The sequence below is a fragment of the Harpia harpyja genome, chromosome 18 (assembly GCF_026419915.1).
Source record: "Harpia harpyja isolate bHarHar1 chromosome 18, bHarHar1 primary haplotype, whole genome shotgun sequence".
Taxonomy (NCBI): Eukaryota; Metazoa; Chordata; class Aves; order Accipitriformes; family Accipitridae; genus Harpia; species Harpia harpyja.
Window position 1 is genome coordinate 15,099,203 of NC_068957.1, and position 27,601 is coordinate 15,126,803.

Consider the following 27,601-nt stretch of genomic DNA (forward strand, 5'->3'; position numbering starts at 1 on the left):
TATGGATCCCCTGTGCGGCGAACGGACCCCCACCGGAACTTCCTCCGTCTCCTTCCGCCAAGCCCGCCCTCCGGCAGGCAGTCGCCTACCGAGTGCACTTCCATCTTTGTCAGCTTAGGTATCCTTCCGCGCAAATCCGTTGCGACAAACGCAGAGCAACTGCGCGTGCGCAACCACCCTCCGCCGTGCGGATCCTCCCCACATGGCGGCCGCGGTACATCCGGGTGCGGGCGGCGCGGCGCCTGCTGGAAAGGCAAGGCTGGGGCGAGCAGGGACCCCCGGGCCCGGCCACGGCACCTGCGCTCGCCGGACAGGCATACTGGAGCGCGGAGAGACGGCAATAAAAGCAGTGCGTGTTTAAACCTTCTCGAGTTTTATTTACATGAACTCAGTCGGCAGTACAGCAGAATTTCCCACAGAACCCCAGAGTCTGCCCCTGCTTTCCAGGTGACTGAAAATGAGGAATCGCCTGTGAATAATAAGCCTTCCTGAAGACTCACATTACTAAATTCTGATTTCTGGGACTAATTGCGACTTCAAAAAAAAAAAAAAAATATAGGGCAGCTGTTTAGCATTCAAAGTAGTTAAGACAAATTATAAAAACCAGTCTGGGGTAAGACTTCAGACACTGCATTCATGCTATGGTCCCTGAGACAAACCTTCCCTTTAATGAAATGAAAACTTTCATAGTTGTTATCAACAGCAGGTATTTTACTCTGAGCAAGCTTTTTTTCTTCCTGACAGAGATGCATGTATCCAACAGGCCAGTATTTATGAGAAATTATTTTACATCTGTAAGACTGAAGAACAAACCATACAAATCTTTGTCAGTATTCTGGAACTAGTACAGGCTACAACAACCCAAAACTTCAGCAGGGCATGCTTGTCTAAAGCTTATTTTCACCATTTACTCAAGTCACATAACACGTTTTATAACCAATTATGATATTATATATAAAAAAAAAAATCTACTTCTTGTTAACACAGGCCACACTACACTGTTCCTTATACCAAAACTAGGACAAGAGAAATTTGGGAGCCAAGAGTAGCCCAGGATGACCACCATCTCAGGAAAAGGAGTTTATTCATCTGAGTCCAGGTCACTGTCTCCTGCAATAGAATGAAAGTCCTCACTGTCTTCCTCATCTTCAGACAGATGGACCTGACTTAATACACTCGGCCCACAGCGCTGCTGCTCTTCCTCTTCCTCCTCTTCTGAGATCTCATACCCTCCAATACTGCTGAAACTAGTATCTCTTGTGTTGGACTTTGGGTCTGGTTCTTCATAGCTGCCATAACTAGAAGAAAGAAAATACTCTTACTATACCATCATTTCAAATCAGCTGCTGATACCAACAATTCTGTATTTAACTCCTGTAAAAGTTCCCTGGCTCGAAGTCCTTGTGGAACACTTGGAACCACTGTACACTTTAATTCTGTCAATGGCCAACTTTTTAAAACAAAAAAACAGTTCTCCTGATGAAACAATTGTCTACCAGCATCCTCATCCCACTCTGATATACTCAAGGCAGGAAAAACAGACCGCTCTAACACCTTCCATCTGTCATGTTTAGTGCAGACAAAAAAGCAGACAGCCCATTCTCGTTATCTTCTTTAGCATTTTCTGCTGACTATGGTCAAGGTACTGGGCTGGACCACCCATTTGCCTGACCCAGCATAGCTGCCTGTACAATAATTTATTACGCAAATATCAATAATAGCATTAAGAGACTGAATTCCATAAGTAGAAAAAGACCAGAGAATCTAATGATAATACTCTACAGAATGGCCAGAGAAGGAAGAGTAGGTCAGTATTCTCAAGTGAATGCAAAAAAATAAAGCTGATAGTGCTGTACTTGTCATTTTCTAATAATGGAACTCCTTCCAAAATACAGAATATGCATATTCCTATTCTTTTGGACTTTAACTAAGCAGTTTCCTTTCAAGTAAGGAAATGTTTATTCTTTGCGGGGGGCGGGGGGGGGGGGTAATCAGCTAAATCATCTTTTAACTTCAAAGGCATCTTCTAGTTTCTGCGATAACCTATAAAAACCTTTATTTGTCCTGCCTTCAAAAACCACTATGTACAGAAAATCATCTAACCTACAAGAACGATTTTTTTTTTTAATTTAACTAACAATTTTATTAGTGAAAAATCTAACAGCAAAACCAAATTTCTGTTGATAAGTAAATTGCAATTATGGTAATTATGGTTGCAACACTGAAAACAGTGACTAACTTAATAAACGTGAGATATTCTTCAGCTTTTTATGATAAACACTTCAGAAATCTTTAAGAGAAGGGATTTTGAAGAATTACTTTAACAAGATTCTCAGCTCTCATTACCTGATATTACTGTCCTCCATAACATGAGATGTCTCCCCACCATCTCCTTCATACGACATCATGCTTTCTTCATTGTCCATGCCCATTCGTGTGTTCTCTTGAAGAACATGAGGTTGTTTAGGTCTCACTGCATTGGGCTCCACATCTGAGTCGCTGCCACTCTCACTCAGTTGGATAGCTGTGTAATAAACCAACATTTGGTCACAAATCAACAGTTTTGTTCTGGCAGTTACATACACATTGTCTTTGTTTAAAGGCTACAATATTGACTGTAAGGAATGTACACCAAGTAGTGTCTCCACAAGGTAGCAGAAAGGGTATCTGGGAGGTGATACCACTTACTGAGGACCCAATTCTGATGTTACTCAAAAGCAATCTCATTACCACCATTACTCAAAAAGGCCTTATTTGCTTGTCTACTCTGAATAATTCCCCCTTTTTCCCCCCTAATAATTTTCAGAAGCCATCGCTAAATACCACTATAAGCTTTTCTGCATGGCAAGTTTTTTAGTAAAACAGGGAAACAATCTGAAGAACCTCCAGACACCTCTTCCAGTTCTTGGTAACATTGACCACACTGTTTCATATCAAAATAAATGTTGTGCTTTTACTAAACTGCCCATTCCTACCTCTGCACACCAAATCATAGTCCCAGTCTTTTCAGAACCATTTGCAGTTTCACTTTATGAAATATAATAGACCAGATCTTGTCTTAACTCTGCTTTCTTTTGTGTCCATACTTACAGCACTCCTATTCCACTTTGTTTTCAGTTCCATTTATGTTCATCCAGTTTTCTCATCTGGCCCTTTGGTCTCTCTTCCTTTTTGACTACTAGGCCACCTGGCCTACATATCCCAGTTATGCTGTGTGCTCTCTACCCCATGTTTTTGTGATGGAAGCATAAGAAGATTAACTGGGTTTGTGAACAACCAGTTCCTATTCAACCTTTTATAAAAAAGGACACCTACATGAGAAAGGATTATCTCCCTCTTCATCACTCCCATCATCATCGTCCTCTCCATCTGACATGAGCAAATCTTCATAGAGGACACTGGCCTGCGTCTGCTGGGCTGATCCTTCTTCTTCATCAGCAAGGTCACCATCTGCATCTTCAACTTCCTAGGTCATACAGAACAGGGATAGTGAAGATCAAACAACATATAAATTACTGCTGCCATTTCCAGCATATGCCTACTATTTATCATACTATTCATTCTGAAGCATTCACTCATTTCATAATGCTAACGTTTTAAAACTACATTTAAAAGTCTAGCTATTGCTATAAATACTGCTGTCTTTCAGGGTGGCAGACACAGCAGACAACTCTTACACTATAGAGACTTCTACCACAAGTATGCAAGTCAACACATAGACTGTGGCTGGGATTTCTGTAAATATACTCACTGGGGCTGGAGTCTTAGGTTTCCCATCATCATCCTCATCAAACCCTTCAATATCTACGTCAGAGTCTTCCTCACCCAGCCTACCTCGCCCCTGGCGCATCTGAATGGGGAACACAAATAGCAATACCATTGAGGAAGGCGCTACTGGACACAAACCAAAGGGTATGACTGACATCTGGACCACAATGATGTGTGCGGCAGTACAGGGAGGGGAAAGACAAAAAGAAAAATATATGTATATCACTCTCAGAGCAAGGATCCTTTCTCTTTTTATTCCAAGATCAGAGAGCACACAGTCTCCACACACTTTTATCCTGATGGGCTCATCCTTGAAAAGGGAATCTCCAGCCTTACAGTACCAGAGTCCTTTGTTTACCTAGCTATTTCTGGAAAATACCACTAGATCTTAAGAAGTGCTTATTTTCACAAAATATTTTAAAAGCAGATGGCAGCTTCCAACAAATCTTCTCCTGCCCTTCTCTCTCCTGTTCTTCCCTCAGTCACAATGAGTCCAAGGTAGAGAGGACATGCAGATTCTGTCCCAGAGACTATAAATTTAAAGTCTATAGAAAGCTTGAAGACTTATCACCTAGAAGCATTCTCAAAGCTACAGCCAGCCACAATACTAGATGGAACTATTCATTTTCAAACTCTGTTTGTCTGGATTGCTCAGAAGAGCTCTTACTAGTCTTTCTGGTACCACATTCAGTCTCGTGGCCCTCCTCACCTTCTTCCTCCTCCTGGTAATTTATTTTCATGGTCATATTACTGCATCTCCTTCCGTTATTCTCTCTCCTCCAACAATTTTTTTTTTGTTTAATACAGAATAAAGACTAAGAAAAAAAAATATTCTATGGTTACTCTAACAAGTTCATTTATAATGATTTAGTAACTTTAACCTGCCTGCTTTTTTTTCTTTTACAACTATAAGGTACCTACAGTGGCAACCATCTCTTCCTAGGTGTTTGTACAGGTTCTAATCGTTACTGGATGCAACCATAATAATCTAATTATCATCTTCCAAATCTGTAGAATATACTTCACCATTCCCCTGTTCAGAATCAACAAGGGATTGCATATTAGCCCTTTGTAACACAAGTCAGGTTTCTACTCCCAGAAGTTGTGAAGCAAACAAATATCTGGCCTTAGGCAGATTCTTTTCCAACTTTTGATTCTCTATTCTTTGTTTTGCACTGTCTCAATTCCCAGCGCTCTTTAATTTTTTCTTTTTCCCTCAGAGCAGTCAAAATGAAGGAAATTGCATAACTTTTGAAGTGGGTTCCTTCTCTGCTTGGGAAACCTGCTGATCTTTTTGTCACCTGTTTCCTACAAAGTAATTGCCTCCTTTCACTAATTTGCTTTACAACCCAACTCTCCAACCACATGAAAAAATGGAGGATTCTGACCTGAGTTCCTCGCTTCTCTGGGGTAGTGATGGGAGTGTCCATAGCAGACAAATTGCTCTCATCTTGATAGACTGAAGCATCATGTGACATACTGAGGGAAGTGTTGGTATCATACAAATCAGGTGGCTAAAGTGTATGTGGAAACAGGAGACATAACATTCTCAGGCACTGAACTGAGACTAGAACAGTATCTTGAGAGGCAAGACTGGGATTTCAGGACTAAATGCATTTTTTGGCATGGTGTTTATATTATTAAACACTGTTTAATCAAAATAAGCTATTTATTCTTAAAGAACAAACATGGTAAAACGCAATGACTCACAACCTCAGGTTTGAAGTTTGCCAAATAGCAGATTTTAAAATAGAAGTCAGTACTTCTATGCAGCGCAATCCTATAGAGGCCAAAATTGTAAATGGAATCCAAAAGGATTAGATAGAGTTGTAGAGAATAGACCTCTCTGCAGCTCAGAAATACAATGGTCCAGATGCAACACCGGTTTAAGGTGCCTGAACAGCCAATTGCCAGAAGCAGAGAGGCTTCACTGTAAGAAGGATCACTGTATGTTTGCATCCACTTCTGGTCCCTGCCAGAGACAGAATACTTGATTATATCAACCTTTGGTTTGACTCAGCATGGCCCTTTTAATTTCCATTCCTATGATGGAAATAGTGTTGCAACCAGAAATGCTGCTATCAGAACTGGATAAAGTCTATTGCATATGAAATAGAATTGATTGAAAGTTGAAGCTTTGCTAGGTAAATAACTGTCTCAAGAGTCCCTAAAGCTGACAAAAGCAAGAAAAAAGGGGGGTTTGGATAAAGTGTTCTAAAAGCCAATCTGTTGTTTGCATGCCATTTGACCTCTGAAGAGTTAATGAGGAACTACAGGTTAGGATTTTGATGAAATGCCCTTATAATACACAGTGTATGTATCATAACAATCCTGAAAGTGTTAAGAGCAGCAGCAATACCATTTAAATTAGGCAAAACAGGCTTCCTAAGAATGTAAACAGACATGTAAACCACAGACAGCTCTCTAGTTGCTGTATCTGCTTTTTATATCCTGGAGTCCAGCTCCTGAAAACACATATGGGGAGATAATTATTAGTCATCACAACGGCATTTGAAATAAAGGGAACTAAAACCAAACAACGACCACCAGACCTGCCACCTGTGACAAGTCTGGAAGTGTGGGAAGCAGCAGTGTACCTTCAGCCAAGAAGCAAAGGGAAAGGGTGGCCTTCAGATGACAAGTTCAAGGGAGGAGCTCAGGAAGCTCTCTCCTTTAGCAAGCACAGAGAAGGAGCAGACAACTAATAGGCAGTTCACTACTCGGGCCTCTTTTCCTCTCTCCTGACCACCAACTTGGGAAAAAAAAAATCAGAACAGGTAATATGGCTCTTGGGAAGGAAACGATCAGATAGAGAGAAGAACGACATTTTTGTCCCTCACTCTCTGAGGTATTGGGATCATCCTTGATTCCATCTAATCTTCCTTGAACTGTGTCAATAGATAGTTTAAACAACCAATCACCAATGACTCCTTTGCAGCCTGACACTTCCCATTGCTAGGAAGGTCTTTTTCTGTGATACTCAGTTTCAGTATTCCCACCCCACTGAGTTCAATCATCATTCCTAGGAAATTCTTTCTAGCCTCCTAAAAGGCTACATTTGGCGGGGGTGTGGGGGGAGAGATGGATGGAGGGTGTTACATACTGCCTCAAAATTGTTTGTAGCCTGCTATCCTGGCTTCAGCCATATAATCTTTGCATACTTATTTCATAAAATATTTTAAACTAATTTTTCTCTTAAAAATAAACTTTATAAGATCTTAAATTGTTCCTGAACTTCAAGCCACTCTATTCTGCTCTGACTTTACTAAAATTAAATGCAACTTTCCAGATGTAATCACACCAGACTTGTAAAGAATAGAAAAATTATTGGTCTACAACTGGGATGAACAACTGCAAAGACAGCTTTGCTCTGTCTTCCTACACTGGGTATACAACATTTGAATTTTGATCATTCAGTTATTAGCAGAGAGATCTTTCCCAAGGCTTATGAACTTCAACAGTTTTTCCAAATAAACAAAAGGCACATCTCAGACATTAGGATGACATTCCCTGAACAGTTACCTAATTTAATCATGCAAATTCCAAAGGCAATTTTCTTTTTCAGGAACGAATTTGCCATTCCTCGTGAAAGTTTTTTACTGATGTTTTTCAAAACAACCAAACAGCCCAAGGCAAGAAGAAGCACTTAAAAAAAAAAAAGTCTAAATAGCTTATTAAACTTTGCCGAACTGTAAACACTGAAAAAGCAGTCTGTCATACAATCTCCAGTATAAATTATGCTTCCAACTTGGTCTATAAGACATACAAAATAACTGACACACACAATTGTCTGCTATAAAATAATAATGAGGAGTAAAAAATGTTATTTGCCTTAGAACCAAAATAAAGAAATGTAAAGAATCTCACCAAAGAATGCAGAGCAGTTGTACTTCGCTGACCATATTAGGCAGTTTCTTTGCTCATAGCAATAAGCCTCTTCAACAATACTCCCACCAAACAGCTCTCTGGCTTCTTAGCTTTACAGTATTGATGTTTTTTCCTTATGTTCTCCTTACCTTTGCACTGCTTGCCTTCTGAGGGTTTCTAACCGCTACACTTGCACAGTCTCTGAATTTCCAACAAACATTCAGTTGTACCTGACTGTACACAGCTCATTTTGAGACTGGTTTTGCAAGTTGCTTGGGAAATTACCTACTTTGTCTTAGGTATCTCACTCTCTGAAGCATCATAACCGCTTCTCATATTTATCCTTAAAAAATAGCTGTTAGCACACCATCCAACAAGATACTCTACTAACTGCAGACAGATGGAGAACAGTGAACAAAGAGGCACCTCTAGATCAAACATCCAGAAAATTGAAACTAAAGGAGAGGAAGCAAAAACTTTGCTTGGTCACTTGCCTGTGGAGTGTAGGGACCAGGGGTCATAGGATCAAGACTTTCCAGATCTGCCTCCTCTAGTGCTGCTTCCTTAGCAGTAGAGATGTCTCTCTCAAGTTGAGTCAGGTGCTCATCATACTAAGAACAAACAAGCTTGCTAAGGTTGCAGAACAGAAAATTCAAACATACAAAAATATTACAGTAGAGTTGTCCACGTACCTCAGCTAAAGTTTGGTAACAGATGTTTACAATCTCCTGGGCTGTTTTTGTGTACTGACTATCTGACCCTGTAGTAAGAAACAAATCTCTTTATGCATTCTGACATTTGGTCAGTTCCAGCTGCTCAGACAGAAAGACAGGTTTTGGTTACACAGCTCTCATGAAAACAGGTCCCTAAATCCCAAAACCTTGTGATCTAAGAAGAAATATAAAGCAGGGTTCACATTCAGCTAACAAACAGCAATCAGTTTGTTCCAGCATTAAAAATATGATCTAGCAGATAGGAAGGTTGTACCCTGTCAATCTCAAGGAAATTCCCAGAAACAAATCACTGAAGCAGAGATGTGTACGGAACAAGTAGAAAATCCTCCCCAATTGTAACTGCCCCATTCTGCATGGTAAATAAAGCACCATGTGACTGTGAAAACATCACTGTACAAGAATCTCTTTCCTCAGCAGGAAAGGAAATCAACAATCAAGCTCAGGATTCACAGCTTCAGGCTTTGACAGCACTACTGAACAGGTGCACAGATGTATTCATTTAAGTACAGAAGGCAGCTGAAGCCTTATTTTTACCACCTACCGTTGTACTTAATGCTGTTGGCAAGGATGAGGTTAACATCATCCAGGAAAGTGTCTCTGTTCTGGTATTTGTGTTTGGAGATATTCTGGAAGAGATTGTCACCCAGTAAGTAATCAAGTCTAAACATCTCTCAAGCAGCTGCTCAGTTCAAGCTACACACCTTGCGGATAGTCTCCAGATCCATTGGATTAGCAATCACTTTGTAATAATCAGGAACAAACTTTTTGTTAACTGGATGATGAAATGGCCAAGACTAAAGGAAAGAAAACAGACAGGTTTAGAAAGCTTCTGTGTAGAATTTTTTACAGTTTGAACTACAAATTTCATAAAACAAGTCTCCAGAACTGACTAACACCCAAAATGTATGGGAAGTATTTATCACAAGGCATCTTGAATCCAATCGTTTAGCTTCAGGAGGGACACAGAAAAAAGATCTACCAGTTGGATTTTTAACTAGGCCTGTTGATATGTTTGACAGTAGGAACATGTAATACAAAATAAGTCATACAAAGGACTTCTCTATTTAATGTAACTGTTTCCTCCACAACATAACTGCAGTGTCCAGCAAGAACACTCATTGCTTTTACAATAAGCGAAGAATATAAACCTAGGTCTGATCTCACAACCGGGGCGATGTATACCAATTTAACAGTTCATCATGGTGCGACGGCATAGAAAAACCCTAAAATCTGTTTCTAAACATCAGAAATGAGAACCTGGTGACAACAGAGAATGAAAACAACAAAGTTTTAAAGACGACAGGCATTAAGCCCTCTCTCATTCAGTCTAACCACTACAGACTTCTGTTCCTTACTCCATTCAGACATAATATACGTTATAGAAGAGTGACACTGAAATCCTTATCTGTGCAGTTTTATTCGGTATGCTTAAGGGTTTGGGTTTTTTTAACACTAATGAACTAGTACAACACTGGGTAAACCTGATCAATTAGAAATCAGCTTGTGTTTCATTTGCACCTGAAAACTGTACCTTTGCAGAGTGCTTCGAGACCTACCAAAGCAAGTGCTATAAGCAGCAGGAGAAGAGTATGTTTTATAATGACCATGCTTAATGATAATCACTGACTTCATACTAATGGGAGGTTGACACAGGCACTATCCACGAGTGAGAGCAGCAGCAAAAAAGGACTGGAACCCAGCCTTCACTTCTGGACCTTTGCTCCAGTGAAGGGAGTGAGTACCAGTACGTCTGTGCCAGTCAGAAAATCACAGGCCAGCTCCCTGACAGAGCACTCTTCTTTCTTTTTTTTTTTTTTTTTCTTTCTGTCAGTGCACTAACCACCACAATGTAAATACACAGCCACAGGACTATAATTTTGCACATCACACACACACACTCCACCCAAGCTATTTACATCTGGAACTGCCATCATCTTTTGAGTGACAATGTTATCCAAAATGAAGGAAAAGGCCACTTGATCATCATCATCCAGGAGGGGATTAATTGCTTTTTCTAATCGAGCCAGTTTATCTTCCTTCTGCAATAAAAGTAAGAAACATCAGTGGCTGACCCTAGATTAATAACTGTTATTATCAGGATACTCTGTCCCAAAGAGACTCCCATTCACCTTTTTATGAAGACATTTGTAAATAAAAGGAGGATACTAGCTTACATACAAGATAAAATAACTACAGAGTAACAAACAAGCATCTGTGTTTTGAGAAAGACTCCAATGTGAACTGTTTAAAATTGTAAAAATTCAAATACACCCTGGGGTGGGGGGAGGAGTTCCCTTATTCTTCTACTCTCCTTAAAGCCCTGTGTTTTGCCTACTTATGTCCTCTGTCCTCAAAGTCCTCAACCACCCCTGACCATCCTTCCCCTCTCCGCTCTGATCACAACTCATTCACAAGACTTGCCTCTTTCAGCTTTTCATCACACAGGTCCAGCATGGACTGAGATATCTGTGTCAGTGAGTGCTTTGGCCCTGCAAACACACAGCAAGTACAGTGAGATACTCCAGCCTGATTAAAAAGGCCAATTATGTCAAAATATGACTTCATCTTTTCTCCTAAAGCATCACTGATTATATTTCTAGCACAGTCAGGAGTATATCCTCAAGTATATTCTCAATACACACAATTACTAAAGTTTAGTATGGGTTTTATATGAGAAAAGGTTATTTATAGCAAACATTCACACTTCTGGTATGCATTCTATTAAGGTTTGGGAACCCTATGAGAAAGCAGCTGTGCCTGTGGAAGACTGGCTGCTCAGCCCTCCACCTTTGCCAAGCTTTCAGAGTGTAAGTCATGAAATTTCTGTTTGCTTCACTAAATCCAGTCAGTGAAGCAGAACTGCTAAGGAAGGCAAGATGGACATTTAAGGAATATTCAGAAAACCACAGCTTTAAATAATGTCATGATTCCTCAGACATGGAAGCAAGTATTTGCAACAGAACTATAAAAAAAAAATTCATTTATTAGGATAAAACAGGGACTTAGCTGTCAAAATAATAAAGGAAGCAGTAAAGGCACAAAACCAGTGCTGTCAGTGTCACCTTGAATGCTGCACAGCCCAGAGAGACTCAGCACAGCTGAGAGGTTTTTAATTTATCAAATGAATACTTTTTGGACAAAGACCTTTCTATCAGCAGTCAGAATAGAGCTGACCTATAATCACTCAATGAATCAGCACTTTTCCCCAGCAGATGCATGCTCAACTGCAGAATCTACACCTTTTGTTTTTTTAAACTAGCTTTCTGACCTTCCCAAATGGGGAAAAATTTATTGCAACTAAGAACCAAAATATGCAAAAATCATTACAGTAAACTCAACTCAAAGCTGGATGCTCCAAGGCAATGGCTTCAAAAGGTGTGAACTGTTCCTATTTGTATTAAAAGATTCGTTCACTAAAGCATAATATTGAGAAAATAAGTTCACAAGTATCTCCCCACTGATCCACGTCTCAAAGCAACAAGTAACAACGCTCATTAAGTAGTCTGCTGAAAATAATGTTTCGTTTAGCTTCACCGCAGTTTGACTTAATTCATGCACCAGTGTCTTCAGTCATTGATAGGTCCATTACTGAACTTCAGTTACTACATCACAGTCATCATTTAGTTATTGTTAAATGCTAGGGTCCACTTCTTATTTATGAATTAGCTCATTAACATTAATATAGTCTTTCAGGTATATCTGGAAAAACATATGTTTATTGTTGCCACCTGACAGTGAATTTATTCTGCTTTTCTGTTGCTTTTGTTATTTCTAAAGTAAAAGATCTACACCTCATACATGTACAATGTATCAGCAGAAACACAGTTTCCCTGTGTTGTTAATAGCCTACCATTGTATGTAGCACTGTTCTTAACAATTAGTTCCAGATGTTCTCTGAACTCTTCTCGGGATGGGTACTGTCGCTTACGAACATTTTCACGCAGGGTCTGTAAATCCATGGGCCGAGTAATAATCTTATAATAATCTTTGACAACTTTTGGATTTACAGGTGTATGAAAGGGGTATGTCTGAGGATGAAAAGAAAACAATGAATGCTTATTACCACAGTACTAGCACAGCTAATCTCAGTTTAACCTCCACAGTTGAATAGGCACTAGCGTATAAAACGTTTACACAGTTTCTTAACTGCACCAGGAAAAATACGGTAAGCTCAGCCCCACAGTGGCTATCACTTTCTTCTACAAAATGTTCTTTAATACCATTTTAAGAAGAAAAATCTCACAAAGAATTCTCAGAAGATATTTTTGGTTACGCAGCACAAAAGTCAAGAAAGTGAACTTTAAATTCTCATTTCAACTCAAATCTTCCTTTTAATCTTTTGATTGTGCAAGTTTCTGGTGAAGTCTGGTCAGAAAGAGTGAAGTACACAATTTGCTCCAGTGCCACATATATAAAATTATTCCACATTGCTACAGTCGAGTGTTATGCATCTTTTTCTGGTTTTGGGCGGGGGGGGGGGGGGGGGGGGGGGGCGGGCGGGCGGGTGGGGATCACATCCCAGGCTCTGAATATGTATCCATACAGAACTATTCAACATTTTTTTCTCATATGGATGCTTTCACCTCAAAAAGATTCTGAGCTGAGATAACTTAGGAAATAATGCACACCAACTGTATGCAGGGCAGGAGGGAAAGGGCTGGCACACCACTCATCTCAAAAAAGCCTTGCCTAATGTTGGTGTCTACAACACATAACCTACTTCAGCCATACTGCTTAAGACATAGGTTTTTGGTCTCATAGCTTAAACTTACATTAGGAAGATCCCTTATGTCATTGATGATGCCCTCCAAGATGGATGACAGTGTCACCATGGGATCTGTTCGCCGTCGGTGGATAGATTTATGAGGACGCTAAAAAAAAAATCAGAGGCAGAAAAATTAAGGCAGTTCCAAGATGCAAAATATTTACCCATAGAAATCCTAGGCAATTTAGTTTATTAATTTACTGGGCAGGTATCTGTGTTGCATGCGGAGGATGCACAGGAGTAGTAAAGAAACTGACCAGTTAGTACAAACAGAAATAGAGATGCTGCAATCAGCTCAGTAACACCTTCACTCACATTCAGATAATCACAGTGAACGGTTGTCCCTACTCGCCGCTTCTTCTTTGGAGGAAGCTGCTGTTTAGGAAACTTCAGGACCAGTGATTTCCTGCGAACCTCATCCGCACTAGGTGAAAACAAAAAAGTGTAATACTTTCTCTAGCCCTCTTGTGAATCAAGACCATTTGTCCCCCAGCATTGGCTCTGGTCCAATCTGCCATAATACCAAATATGCAATTGAAATACATAGTAATAGTCTATATAAAGCCCTGTCACTTTATTTCTGTGATTAATATACATATGAGTATTCCACACTAAGCTCTGAACTGTTTTTTCTTTCTACCTATCAGTATCTCTGCTTCTTCCCTTACCTCTCAATCAGTTGTTTTCCCAGGACAATTTTTGTTCCTTCTACTTTGATGAGTTCTTCATTATCATTGTGAATGACTGTTTTTTCCAGCTCTTCCTCCTGCTCCTCCGTCATTGCAACAGGATTAGAAGGTGGGGCATTTGTTTGGTAGTAAAGAGGGCAGAACTTATTAGTCCTCATATGGCCAATTGCACCACATGCTCCACATTTCAGCTGCAAAAATGTAAGAAAGATGACAGATCAGAATTCATACATAGGCTCCTAGTTTAGAGGCAAAGTATCATTAAAAGTCCCTAGTCAGACTAGTACAACAGCAGAACAAAAAACTTCTCCAATACCCAAGACCTGTTAGCATGCTTTACATATGGATATGCTTACTTTCAAGTCTGGACGCTCTTTCATTTTCTTGGGCTTCTTTTCTGGAGGGCCCTTGAGTTTCTCTTTTTCTTGGTTCCGTTTTAACCGCCGTAATTGTTCCTGGATCCTGCGCCGCTCCTTCCGCATTTCCTCACGGTGCTGTTCATCAAATAGAGCAAACTTTCGTCTGGAGGGGGGGGGAAGCCAAAATACAAGTTTTTCATCTGAGTTGATGATTTACCAGGTACTCTTCTGCCAGGTCAACCACTGCACAAAATTCATAATACCCTCCAAATGGACAGCCATTAAATCTCTCTCTCTCTACACAATTACATTGCTGGGCTTCTACACTCAATTCTACACTTCTTCATACTGCCAAAAGAATGAAATAGCCTACAGACAAAGTTAAAAAGAAAAAAAAAAAAACAACAGAAAAAAAATCATATAGGTCTTACATGAACTCTTCATCCTTGGTAGTCCGTATTCGGCAGTAGGCATCAATAACAGCGGGCTTGCGAACTGTCTCGCACCTCACATATTCTTTCCCATCCTCATCTCTAAACGTGCGATAGATTTTGAGGCGGCGGCCAGTGGCAGAGGAATTAAGGCTGGTTACAGAGGCAGTGTCATCATCTTTGTGAGAGTTTGCTGAGGCTCCTGAAGCTGATGCTACAAGAGAGTGTTTTATTTACTTTTAATTTCTTTCACACTGTAGAAACATCATTGTTTAAATACAGCAGATAGTTTTGGCTTAAAAACTTCCACGACACAAATTCAGGAAAACCTAAGCAATAGAAGTCTTTCCCTTGCTTGTTCATGTTTTCTTATCATGACATATATCAACCTGAAATAAAAGTAACCTACTGAATTATCCACATGGATTATAAAGCCAGAAGGAACAGCTACAGTCAACAAGGACCCGCAGGTGACTAAGTGCAACCTGTAAGGCAACTGCAACATGGCCCTGCAGATTGCTTATAGTTACAGTGGTTTTGATCATAGGTATGGAGATCTGGCAGAATCTGAAGGTCAACGATTATCCAGTTCTCCAACTAGTGTTAAAACCAGTGAGCTAGCCTTGTCTCATGTGACCACAGAATCTTTCCAGCACCATCCATAATTTTGGTTGAGAGATTTTGTTCAAAATAACACTGAATATCTTTTCATAAGGCAACAATCATCAGCAAATCTTCCACATATCCCTTACTAAATTATTCCAGTAATTATTTAATTAGTTATTTATTCTCAGTCTGGGTTTCCAACAGCAACAATAATGTCCCAGATGCAGCAGAGCTCAGCTTTGCTCATACACATGCAACAAGTAACAGTGGTCATGAGCACTGTCATACAGACAGAAGTTCATTCACAGGTCAAACACTTTTACTTGCCATTTAGGGACATGTCAAGTTCTCTATTGGAATGCACTTAGAATAAACACATCTCCAGGAGATCCAAATCTGGCGGCTGCCCAATTACCTCCAAAAAACACTGATACAGCACACGGTATAAGACACTGCTATCAGCCTACATATTGTGCCTGTCTGTTTCACATACATAGCTGTGTTTACACACAAGATCCAATTAGAGTACCATAAGCTGGTTGCAGGAACTATTTGTGAACACATCTTGAGAAAACTACTCAAAAACACATACCTCCCCCCGCCAAAAAAAGGAAAGGTAAACTTAAGCAGCAAGCAGCAGTGAATATCTAAAGGAATATCAGAGTAAGTTTATAGTTCAAAATAAGCAAAGCTATGGGGCAAAGAAAACACTTCAAATGCACTTTCAGCCAGTAACTGCTCAGGAGAAGGAAGAAGCCCCAGATAAGCATGTCTATACATTCTCCCTGTAAGGAATCCACACTCTTCTCTGAGGGGCCAGATCAGCACACTTTGAAGCCTGACACAAAGTTCTGCATCCCTTCCCAGGCACATTCTGGTGGTTGCAGTTACTTACATAGCCCCTTTTTGTCTCTTCTGTCCTTTTTGCCCCTCTCTTTGTCATTGCCACTGTCTTCTCCCAGAAGCATCCTTTGCAATTCCTTTCGTTCCTGCTCTTCTCTTTCCCGAGAGAGCTGAGAACTAGTTTTCTTGTTCTGTAACATATTCTCAATATTCTTTCCCATCTCTTCAAAGTCACTGTCTTCAGCTGAGCTGCTATCTGTGTCTGTTGACAGGATCTCAGTGGATTCCAGAACTCTGAAAGACAAGGCACCTTGAAAGTCACTTAGTGTCCATCCCCAACCCCCCCCCCCAAAAAATCAGCCTGTTACCTTCCCAGAAATACAAAGGTAAAAAAACCACAAAGATTTGAAAATTAATGTTGCAAATCACTACTACAAGAATAGGCATAATATATTCCCTTCTCAGTCCTCCTGTAATTCCCATGTCCAAAAGATCATTGTTCTAAGCCAATCTTCTCCAACAAGTTGATCTCTTCATCGTCAACAGTACTATATTCCCTCCCCACTCTCAGGTCTTGGGCCAGAACAAAGAATAATGCATGAATCCTTCTGGCAGTTCTTAAAGAATAGGACATAGAATTGGTAGCTGCTACCCAAGAGAGAAATGGCAAACTGCTGTTAACAAAACAAGCAAAAAAAAAATTTTTAAAAAAAGAAAGGAAGGAAATAGGGTGGTGAACTACCAATCTGTGGAACAGTGAAACATCTCATGCCATTATACATGGAAGACTATGCACCTCATTCTACCTTTCCAAAAGGTCTATGACAGCAAGATACTAAGGCTAATGCAAAAGTTTCTATTAACAGCCAAAGCCCCCTTTCTCAGTGCTGTATTTTGTGGGCCCAACCAGTTGAATCAACATCTATACCACCACATACCAGTGAGCCCCAGGCAAACATAGTTCTGGACTTTTAAGGTGGGGTTCAAGGCTGTAAACATCAGATAAGAACTTACTTATTTTGTAAATCAAAGATGCGCTGACACTCTTCTTTGTATCTCTCCTGATGTTCTGCTACAGAAAACCGAGACCCACGTGCAAATTTGCTCATAGGACCTTCCCCTGAACGAGCCTGCTCTGTAGACATTGTACGTACCACATCAATCACTTCCCAACGGGACAGCTTCTTTATCTGGAAAGAGGAAGACAGACTAGAAATGGCTTTAGAGACATACAACTGAGGTAGCTGACTGTGGATTTCAACTCCTTTCCTACAAGATCAGAGTAGAAACCTATACATCCCTTCCACCATCAACAGCTGAATCCATTAGTAAAGAGAACTCTGTAACCTGCTCCAGGTTCATGCTCACCTCCTCTTCAGGCACTCCAAATTTACGCAGAAGCTGTTTGGCATTTTTGAGAGAAAGACGGCGCAGATCAGCATCTGTCCCAGTCACTGTCTTTTTCACTGGCTGAGGTTCTTTATCATCCTGTGCAGAGGAAGATGCAACCTATTAATGTCATGACATAATAGTCTTTCCTAGGTTCATCTTCTGATATTTTCTCTTCCTGATGCCCCATATTTACTCCATTTCTCCCACATGACTTTCCATGACTTTCCAGTTATTGCTTCTTGTCCAACCCAACCTTGGGAACTATACCTTCTGCTGAGTTGGTTTGTTTGGAATCTTCACATAAGAAAATCCTTCACCACAACCGGTAGGATCTGCTACACCTGTCACTTCTAGGAGGCACTTGCCCTTCATAGCAGCAATGAAGGCTCGTGTGGTGTTCCATGGAGCTGTGCGCACCTGCCAGCAAGAACAGAAAATGTCCTCACAATCCTGCTACCATCAAGAATTCCAAGCTTTTTATTTTGGATTCTTCCAATCATACTGAGAACTTTTCAACTGACATAATGAGGGTGAATTCCACTTCTTGATCCTTCAGCTGCCCTGATAAAACCTCTATGAAGAACCAAAATGCTAGGTAACTCACAAAAGGCACTTAAGGCAAAAAGCCTAGTCCTGAAAGGACCTGGCAAGAAGGATGCCCAAACACAGGTATATAGCTTGGCAGCAGATTTCACAGGAAAGTCACAAGAACATTTGCTCTACTGAATCCTACTTTAAATATGTCCTTTAAATATAAAGGCCTCATTTCTCTCCTGCCATGCAGATTTATATATTGGCATGCATGCTCATGCATCGCTCTGACAGTACCTCATCATCAATCTTCATTTGGAAATCCTCTTCATTCTCCTCTTCTGGCGCAAAGAAGGATTTCTCTCCATAACCTGCATCCTGCAGAGAAATATTAGGAAAAAATGAGAACCTAAAGCCTTAAAAAGATTAGTGGAGAGAGAACTGGAAGTGTATTATGAACCTCCTGTGGAGACCTGTCATGCTGAACAAGCACACTTCCACAGACAGTTGTTTGCAGGATTCACTGTGACCCACAGTATCACAGATGGCAAACTGCCCAGTCTTTTGACAAACTCAATAACTAAATACTGCACTCGACTTCAAAAAAAAAATAACCAGTCTCTCTCACAGCCACATACTTGTTACTTTCTGCTGTAGAGCTCCAGGTAGAAATAAGCCCTTTCTTGTACCTTCTCTTTGCTATCTTTGAGCATAGCTAACTCAGTATTTAAATAATAGGTGGTAAGAATATAATGTCCCTTTAAGAACTTAACTCTTTTTGCACAGCAGAGAACTTAGCAAGTTGCCCAGTAGTCAAGGGCCTAATTTGCCTACTTTACAGCAAAATTAGCTGCAGGCAGAAGGTGTTACTTGGCCTCGCGCTTCACAGAACTACTTGTCAGTAACTTGCCTTATAGCCTACAAGGCGCATTTACCTTCAGTCGCTGCTCAGCCGCAATCATGCTGTAATAAGCACAGCACTGTTCTGGGGATACCATTGCTCTGATCTCTTCCTCTGTCGGCAATCTGAAATCTGGCTTTAAAACCCACCAATTTGAGTCCATCCCTGAAAAATGCACAGATCAAACACCAAGTAGTTTCCCACAAACGTTGGATGCCATCATAATCTTAAATGTATTTCAAGATTTAGTACCCTGCTGCAATGCTGGCAAAAGGAGTGAGTATGACAAATCCATGACACTTAAACCACTAGAAGTGATAGTTTTTTTCATTCTGCATTTGTCTAAACCAATGCCCCCTAACTCAGCGCCTGTTATATCAGCAAACTCTGATACATTCATGCTCATTCAGTGTATAAACTACATTCCAAAAGCATTTAATCCACCTTTCACTTCCTCATCTCAATCTTCACTTTCTCATCCTCATTCCCTGTGGCTGCCTAAAAAGCTTTGTATTACCACCTGTTTATCATTCTGCATATACAAAAACCAGAACTCAGGCTCCCAGAGCACTAATAGACTCATGAAGATGGGATAAGCTTCTACTGGCATGTATTTGCTTGCAAAACACAACACAGCCATAGACAAAGGGAAGGGAATTTGTATGTGTTGGTGTCATACGTTGTTACTTTACGAGTAAATCACTGCCCAAAGGGCTATTAAAAAAAAAACGTCTAAACTGTAGTCATTTCTCACCATCAAGCACATTTGTGCCAAAAGTACACATTTATAAAAACTGGAACAAAAAAACCTATCAGATTACATTTCAGTTCTTCAAACAGATGTTTTCAAAAATGGTTTATCAGGAGGAGATGTTGCCTCTTCCTGCTGTTTGGAACTCCAAGAGCAGCAACAAATGACTGACCGCCACATAAAATCTTTCAATACCTGTGCGTTTGAAATCAGCACAAAGCTTTAGCCGCTTTCGGATGCTACTCTCCGAGTGTGAAGGAAAGGCCTTCTTGATATCCTCCATGCGAATTCTCCGAGGACGGTCTCTGCTTTTCCAGAAAAGGCGATAAATAAAAACCTACAAAACATGACTCATTTGTGATGTCCAAAGAAAGAATACAACAAACCTGCAAAGACAGTGCAGACAATGCTGTTTCTAGTGACTACTTCAGACTTCCCATTGTTTCTTATAAATTTACTTAGTAAAGTTTTCCAAGCCACATGTCTGCTTCAGGTTCAGCAGTTTTTGAGAATGAGATGTGGAAAAAGTATTTGTCTTGAAATTTTGTATTATCACATTAGAAATGTTCATGCTTTGGTACAGAAACTTGGAACTCTGGGAACAGCAGGGATTTTCTTGCTCTGCAAATACCTCGAGTTATATTTTTGAATTAAACTGACGGTAAATTACTAGAAATTTTCTCCAGTATCTAAATTTGGGGATATTTATTTGAATGGTCACTGACAGTCCCAAAGCTTAACTGCCTCAAGATGTAGGAATCAATGAAGACCTATGAAGCAACTCTAATTCTGTGCTATGTAATAGGACTGCGATAAGATCCCTTCACTGCCTCTTAGTAAAATCCACGTAACTGTCATTTTATACAGCATAACCGCTTCAAAGTTCATTCTAATTCCTTCAGTTTCCTACATTTTTATATAATGTTATAACCTTTTATTTTGGCTAGTAAAAAGCCTCTATCATATACTTATCATATACTTATCAGATAGCATACAAGTAAACAGAAGCAGCATGCTATAAATAGTTGGTTAAATGACAACCAAAATGGTCTGTATGGTCAACATCCAACTCTTGTAGTGCTCTCACCTCACAACAACAACAACAACAAAAAAAAAAAAAGAGGAGCCATAGCAGCACAATGAGCTTCTCAAATCAAGGCTATCCACATGAAGCCTGTGCCTATGTCCTAGGCTTTCTCCAAAGACCCCTCAGATCCCCAAACTGACTCTTACCACATACCTGTAGAAAATCTCTGATATGGGTGTTAGCTCGTTTTGAGTTGGGACCAGGTACTTCATAAAGCGGGCACTCCTGACCAACTACAAAAATATCCACTAATTCTCGAACATAATAGCCTTGTCGTGTCCGGATAATCAGGAAATCCGTTTCAGGCATCTTATGTAAGTAGATAGGGGCCCGGAAAAGATTGTTTTCAAATGCCTAATAAGAGAAACAAATCAAAGTCTGAAAGCCAGGTTTTCATCAAATTTTCTGTAACTCAACCTACAAAAAAGATCTAAAAAAAAAAAAAAAAGCACAGTCATTCCAATGGTACACCATAATTTATATCACAATATATGTAGATGTGCAGTCAGAACATTCCTTGCTTATGCAGAGAATAACCAAGGATGAAGCACAAAAGCATAAGAAAACCTAGAACAAATGCAGAAAGAGTTTGAAGGGCTCTTTGGACTGACCTTTAAGGAGGTACTTTAAAAAGGGACAGAAAGAACACGTATGCAGAACAACACTATAACCACAGAAACCAGCCCAGGACACATGTACAGTCTGGGAATGGGAGAAGGCAACAGAAGCAAGGACTGAAGACTTTGCTCAGGAAAGGAGGTTGTGAGAACCTAACCAGAAAAGCAGAGAGCAGCAGAGTTGAGCATTTAAAAGTAACAAAGTTTAAATTAGCACCAAGGAGGCACTAGACCGAGTGGAACTGGAAAGACCATCCTCTTCTATAAGGGGTTTTCTCCACCTGTAGGGCTTCCACAAGCCTGACCCACTGCTACTCTCCCACACTACCCTCACCCACGTTGCAAAGCTTTCCCTGAGATGGCCCTGTCCTCACTTCAAGCTTTCCAGAAGTCCTGTTTTATCCATGATGAAGTCCCCTTAGGCTTGAACAATTAGCACTGTCAGTTCTGTGATGAATCTCCAGTATCAACCTTCACCTTACATTTTTCCTGTGGTACAGCATGGACAGAATTATTGCTGCAGCAAGAGCAGCTAGCATTACCTGAAATCAATTTATTTTTGCATTTATCATGGACTTTGTAATCAGGTGGTCCTTATAACATTCTTAATTCTTCTCCCCAACTCAACTGTATGTATTTCAACAGAGAAAGGCTCATAAAAGTAGAAGTCTACACACCTGACTAGTAACTGGCATCCAGCAGACAACTAGCAGTGTAATTCTCAGAAAGTACACATCAGCTTTTGCTCACACATCCTGGACCGTGATAAATCCATGTTTTCTGTCCCCTCCAACACCTATTTACTGAGCTTCCCAACATTCAAGCAGCTTTGACCTTCCATTCAGTCCTCTCTAACATATTTCTAATGCCATTACAAAGCAAAGCAGCAAAGATTCACTGCCTGCAATTCTTATCATTCCTACAACAATTTTAAAAAACATGCAAGAGAGAGGTATTAAAAAAGCCAAGAACTGAATTAGTATCAGTAAACAAAGAGACTTAAACTGGAAACAAAACAAAATCTATTTTTTTGGAAGTTGAGCATTATTTGTGATTCAATAAACAGGGCATGAAACATTCTGCCTATTACTCCACGTCCAGTTTTTCTCTCTTCTTATGCTTGGTTTTCTCACCTGCAGTAACTGGCCTGGATGCAGAGAACCCAGGAATGGAGAAGTGTGACAATAAACAGTCTCTCCATATTTACAGTCTGGAGCTCCCGGATCTTTGCCAGGTTTCTGCAATGGGCAATGAAGGTGCAGTTAGCACTCAGTGAGAGGCAGAAGAAAGTCACTGTCCAACAGCAAAACCTGCATACTCACCCTTTTGTAGTAATTTTTAATCTTTGTTGCCATGCCAACCTGCATCATTAAAGGGGCATTTTCCTCACTGTATTCAGCAAGAATGAGATCTCCATCCTTGCCAGTTAGGTCCTGTGGTGTGCGCATGAAGAACATTTCACCCCCACCAGAAGCCTGACGCTCCTGCTCTCTCATCTGTGCCAGTGAAGACAGTGTTAGGAAAACAGCACATCAAACAGATCTACTGCGCAAATGGAGCCACAGCAGACATCAGATACAGAGAAAAATAACTGTACCTTGGCTTTCTTTTTTATGTGCTTCAGCAGAGGTTGCACAGCATGGGGCCCTGGTTGGGACAAGGCACCAAAAGAATATTTCTTCAAGGGAGGCCGATGAAATTGTCGGAGCTTCATAGGACCCATATGGGTGGGAAAGAATGGCTGGCGAAGTTCCACTGCTGGGATAGAGTGCTAACACAGGAACAAAATGTGTGTTAAGAATGACACGTATCATCTCAAAACCAAGATCATCCTCCTATCCTGCTAACCCTTATATAACAGAACCTCATAACATTTTTAGGTCTGCTAGCAGTAATACTAGTGCATTGAAACTCACTTGTTATCATACATGTTGCCTTTTGAGGGAAGGCGCTTAGGTCCATATATAGATCTTTCCTTTCTGTACAGAGATGACTTTAATTTTACTATTCCAAATGGTACCCCATGAGAGAATTTTTTTATTAACTAGGAGCATGCAAAGCCATTATCCCTATCAGTGGGAGAGAAGAGCATTTGGAATTACATACATTTTTCCCATTACAAAAGAGGTTGGAATCAGATGAGGTTTTAGAAGAGGTCACTGAATACCACAATGAAGGAGGAAAAAAAAAAAAAAATCACCTCTTCACCTAGGGCTAGTGAGTAGTAGTTCAAATTCATCATTATCTGAATTATTTTTATAATATCCAGATTAAAACACACACTAGTAGCAGAAGTACAGCCTCAACTCTTGACTATCTGCACCACTTTCCCCCCCTCCCACTACTGCTTCAGAAAGAGTACTACAGAAAGAGACACCAAACAAAAGCATGGCAAGTACGATACAGCAAGATCTAGCAACTAAACCTCAGTTTGATGGAGCAATAAAGAAAAGTTAGTTCCTTCCCTCTAATCATTTTAATTAAACATTAAAAATTTCCCTCACGAACACTTACCCGACCTGCTGCAATCTAAATTCTGTTTTTCTACAAATCCGAAATTATACTCAGGTAGAAACCTCCTACCAAGACACTCTATCTATCTCTCACAGCCAAGATTCCTGTGACTACCTGAATGATGTTGCCTCCAAAGGTTCCTCGAAGTCCCTGCTGTTTGGGGTAGTAAAACTCATCATTGGAGAGGTTCCAGGGATCCTTCACCTCTGGCTGAGACATGTTCTAATTCAATATTAAACACAAAGAGAGAGCTGTAAAAAAAAAAAAAAAAAAATCACCCCTTCCACATCATTCCCAACCTGCAAGGTGCTAAAGCTTATGCTGACCTGCTGTGGTTCTTCCTTGATGACACCTGTTTTTCCCAACAGGATTCGACTCTTCTTTAGAGAAGATTCTTTCTTGTTCTCCTTGGATGGAGAGTTCAAAGTCATTTCTTCCTTTTCATCAGGAATTTCTAAAAACACAAGCAATCACACTGTAGGGCACTTGTCCTAGGGTTCCCTTTTCAGCACTGCAACCTCCTACTGAGCTGCAGCTTGGTCCAGATGTTTTAGCCTTTTTGTTCAGTTTCTGGGTTGACTGTCCTCCTTCTACACTCCTCCTCCTTTTCCTCCACACAGGTTAATATGAAACAAGCTCAACAAACACAGTAAAGTTCCATGCTTAAATCTCTACCTCACCTTCTTTCAGCAGTGAGCAGATTTGACTGGGAGGAGGGTGATTGTGGGGATTGTTTGGGGTATCCACTGCTCAACACAAAATTTACTAATAATCTAATCAATGAAAGTACATGAAATAGCATCTTTTCTGCCAAAGCTATTCTAAAGAGTTGAGAGTCAAGGCAACAGGAATGCCAATACTGTTTCCCAACTACATATATTTATAATCCTTTTCTTCCCCATATATATACAACACGAAAGTGAGTCTGAACCCAAAAATAATATGGACCTGAACCAAAAAGGGATTCCTGAAAAATTCCAGGAAAGTAGTATGAATTTTAAAAGTTAGCAATTTGTGAAGCATGGATTCTCCAAGTAAGATTTTCACACAAGAAGCAGGGCCTAGTGACATGGGCTTGGTAAACGCTATATCAACTTCATGGGCAGATGTCACGTCACCTGATATAAAATAAGAATGGGTTCACCTTTGTCACTAATCTGCAATTTTGTGGTGTATTTCAGACTTGGAAAGAAAACACAAGTCTGTTTGTCTTTACTTTAACCAAGCTCAAATTAAGAGTGATTTTCAAGGTTGCTGACTAATACCAAAACATTCCAATCAATACATAAAGAATTCTTAGAACTGACACACTTTCCTGAGGAAGGAAATGTAATCCAGGCCATGTAAAATTGTAGCAAGATATGCTTATCTTTAAATTACATAAGGCTGCTTGAAGATTACCAACACACAGATCTAAGAGAAAGTGGTGATTTTAGTGGTCCAAATAAGACAAAAATCTCTTCAGCTTATAGCAACATAAGCAGGGAGTACATTCATATCAAACTCCAGGAATACTAAGTTTATAGCAGCAACAAAAATGCTGACAGATATTATGCAAAGTCATTGCTCCCATGTGCCATTACCATAGCCTGAAAGAGGCTTAAGGAATCTGCTTCTTCAGGCTCTGAATACAAGCCATGCTGAGAATGGCATGGGCTAGTTTGTGGTTTACTTCTCTACATTCCCTCTTCGAACCAACATGCATGCAAGTAAAATTAAGACAGCCGCTTCTAAAACACACTAAGAGTCAGATTAATTATTTATGTTTCAGGGCATTAATTTTTACTCTTCTGTTACTGCTTTTAACTTGGGAGCTGAAAGTATGTACCACATCATACGAGTTATTAGCACTGCCGCCTTCTGCTTAGGCCTTTGATTACTTGCAAATTATCTTCAAAAGGCAGAAGAAAGAAAGGCTGTAAGTATTACCCCAGTCCATTTATCTTCATTACAGTGTGACTATAAATCCTTGCTTCCATTTCCACTTGTCTTTTCCCATTTGAATCAAATTTCTAGATGCCATAAACATACCTAGAATTATGTTTTCATCATTTGGATCAAGTGTTAAGACAGGGGGATCCAAGTAGGTTTCCATTGCCTGATCATCCCAGATGATATTGTCCTCCCAACGGCCATACACTAACTCTTCATTATCAATTGGGAAAATGGAGTACCAGGGCTTGTCTTCATCCAGGGAAACTGCAACAATCATAAGGTAGAATTCTTAAGAGTTTTATACGCTACCTTAGCAGAAAACCATTTCAGAGCTCATCCCCACATCTTATTCCCTCAACCTTCCGCATCTTTCAGGGCTTTCTGAGGCAGGACCTCTAAAAGGCAAAAGAAAACTCATCATGGAAGCAAAGAGGAAGCAGAGCCCCAAGTCTGAGCTCTACCAACACTTAGAGATTTTGCTCCATTGAAACACAGAGAACCTCCAAGAATGAAATAGGGCCTCTAACAGGTTTTAGAGCAAACAAGTATCCGTTTTATCTACACTTTGTTGCCAGAAAAGGACCCTGCTATTACATAGAACACAAGTCTATAGAGAAACACGTGTCACATGCACCTATTCATAGGCCAAAGATTGACATCCTCATTACCTTGCTGTTCAGGGGCCTGCTTTTCTTTGCCCTTTGCTATACCTAGGACTCCTGCTACATTTGGTTTCTGTGCTAGTGGAATTGGTGGATTGAGTAAAGAGCCGCTTCTGTTCAAACCTAGAGAAAAGAAAAACAAAAGTAAGGTTAGCTTGAGTGGGAGGGTTAGAGGGCATTGCACTGCCTTAAATCAGAACTTGAGGGTTGCATGGAGAATGATTTCTAGCCTTAACCAGGATGGGCCTGCTGCTCCTATCACAAAGAGCATCATGCATCATTAGTACAGGTAACCCTTACAAAAACACGTTCGCCCACAGCTTACTGCTGGAGTCTACAGCCTCTTCAAAGTTATGTTTGGCTTGCTTTGCATATGCTGCATGACAATGCATAAGGAGCATTTCTGCATGGTCCCTATAAAAGTGAGAGGCCTTAAGCAGACAGTTGCCATTGACAGAACAGTTGGTCTGGCCTCCAGCAGCTTCCTGTCTGATGTCAAACTGTCATAGAAAAAAGGATGGCCAAGCAGACCTCAAGGAATCGTTCTGTGGAGGCAGCTTCTCCCAACTCACCCATGCTCACATCACTTATGTCACTTAAGTTAATGCTTCTGGAAGGCATAAGACCCAATGCATGTGAACAGACCAACCATGTTTAACATGTTACTATAGCTTTTCACGGGACTCAAACACAGCGAGTCCAGGTCTGGATAGCTCAGGCACAATTGCGCTGAAAATTGTTATAAAAAGCTATCTTCAATTCACCTACCCAAATCTTCAGAGTGTCTTGTACTCTCAGCTAAACATTAAAGGATTGACACTAGTACCCAATAAAGATCTGACATTCCCATTAGTCTTTCCTTGCAGAAGCAGGGTAAGATATAACAAACAGATGATAAACAGTCATTCTACACAAGCAATTTAAATTTAAAATGCATCTGTGTCTAAGAGAAGTCTCAGGCTTGTAAGAATTATTACTTCCTATCTAGAAAAAACAGAATACCATTATTAGTTCAGGAGAAACTTCAGAAGACTTTCACACAATTCTTCCAATTAAAAGAAAAATATAAAGAAAATTCCATTGGTCTATAAATAGTAGACATCCTAAGTGTAGCATTGCTTGATACTAATGTAGATGGATCTAGCATCT

At 40.2% G+C, this 27,601-nt stretch overlaps 1 protein-coding gene across 7 annotated transcripts in view; it reads right to left on the bottom strand.

Annotated features, from left to right (window-relative positions):
* Positions 1-356: 356 nt before the first annotated feature.
* The window catches only part of TAF1 (TATA-box binding protein associated factor 1), a 33,857-nt gene continuing 6,612 nt past the window's right edge, over positions 357-27,601 (bottom strand). For 5 of the 7 annotated variants that reach the window (XM_052813115.1, XM_052813112.1, XM_052813114.1 and 2 more), the window contains 32 exons: positions 26,459-26,575; positions 25,887-26,054; positions 24,182-24,309; positions 23,970-24,077; positions 22,939-23,112; positions 22,664-22,837; positions 22,475-22,579; positions 20,878-21,078; positions 19,833-19,974; positions 18,921-19,051; positions 18,283-18,363; positions 17,722-17,871; positions 17,431-17,550; positions 17,077-17,252; positions 16,115-16,356; positions 14,614-14,827; positions 14,180-14,345; positions 13,803-14,014; positions 13,450-13,558; positions 13,142-13,240; positions 12,220-12,397; positions 10,791-10,858; positions 10,286-10,408; positions 9,071-9,163; positions 8,911-8,995; positions 8,328-8,395; positions 8,130-8,246; positions 5,157-5,282; positions 3,752-3,850; positions 3,316-3,466; positions 2,347-2,524; positions 357-1,298 (listed from right to left, as the gene is read on the bottom strand). In XM_052813115.1, the coding sequence (XP_052669075.1) occupies positions 1,082-1,298; positions 2,347-2,524; positions 3,316-3,466; positions 3,752-3,850; positions 5,157-5,282; positions 8,130-8,246; positions 8,328-8,395; positions 8,911-8,995; positions 9,071-9,163; positions 10,286-10,408; positions 10,791-10,858; positions 12,220-12,397; positions 13,142-13,240; positions 13,450-13,558; positions 13,803-14,014; positions 14,180-14,345; positions 14,614-14,827; positions 16,115-16,356; positions 17,077-17,252; positions 17,431-17,550; positions 17,722-17,871; positions 18,283-18,363; positions 18,921-19,051; positions 19,833-19,974; positions 20,878-21,078; positions 22,475-22,579; positions 22,664-22,837; positions 22,939-23,112; positions 23,970-24,077; positions 24,182-24,309; positions 25,887-26,054; positions 26,459-26,575 (4,520 nt within the window). In that variant the 3' untranslated portion in view covers positions 357-1,081. The remainder of the gene's footprint in view (positions 1,299-2,346; positions 2,525-3,315; positions 3,467-3,751; positions 3,851-5,156; positions 5,283-8,129; positions 8,247-8,327; positions 8,396-8,910; positions 8,996-9,070; positions 9,164-10,285; positions 10,409-10,790; positions 10,859-12,219; positions 12,398-13,141; positions 13,241-13,449; positions 13,559-13,802; positions 14,015-14,179; positions 14,346-14,613; positions 14,828-16,114; positions 16,357-17,076; positions 17,253-17,430; positions 17,551-17,721; positions 17,872-18,282; positions 18,364-18,920; positions 19,052-19,832; positions 19,975-20,877; positions 21,079-22,474; positions 22,580-22,663; positions 22,838-22,938; positions 23,113-23,969; positions 24,078-24,181; positions 24,310-25,886; positions 26,055-26,458; positions 26,576-27,601) is intronic. The other 2 variants (XM_052813117.1, XM_052813113.1) reach the window with 1 other exon arrangement.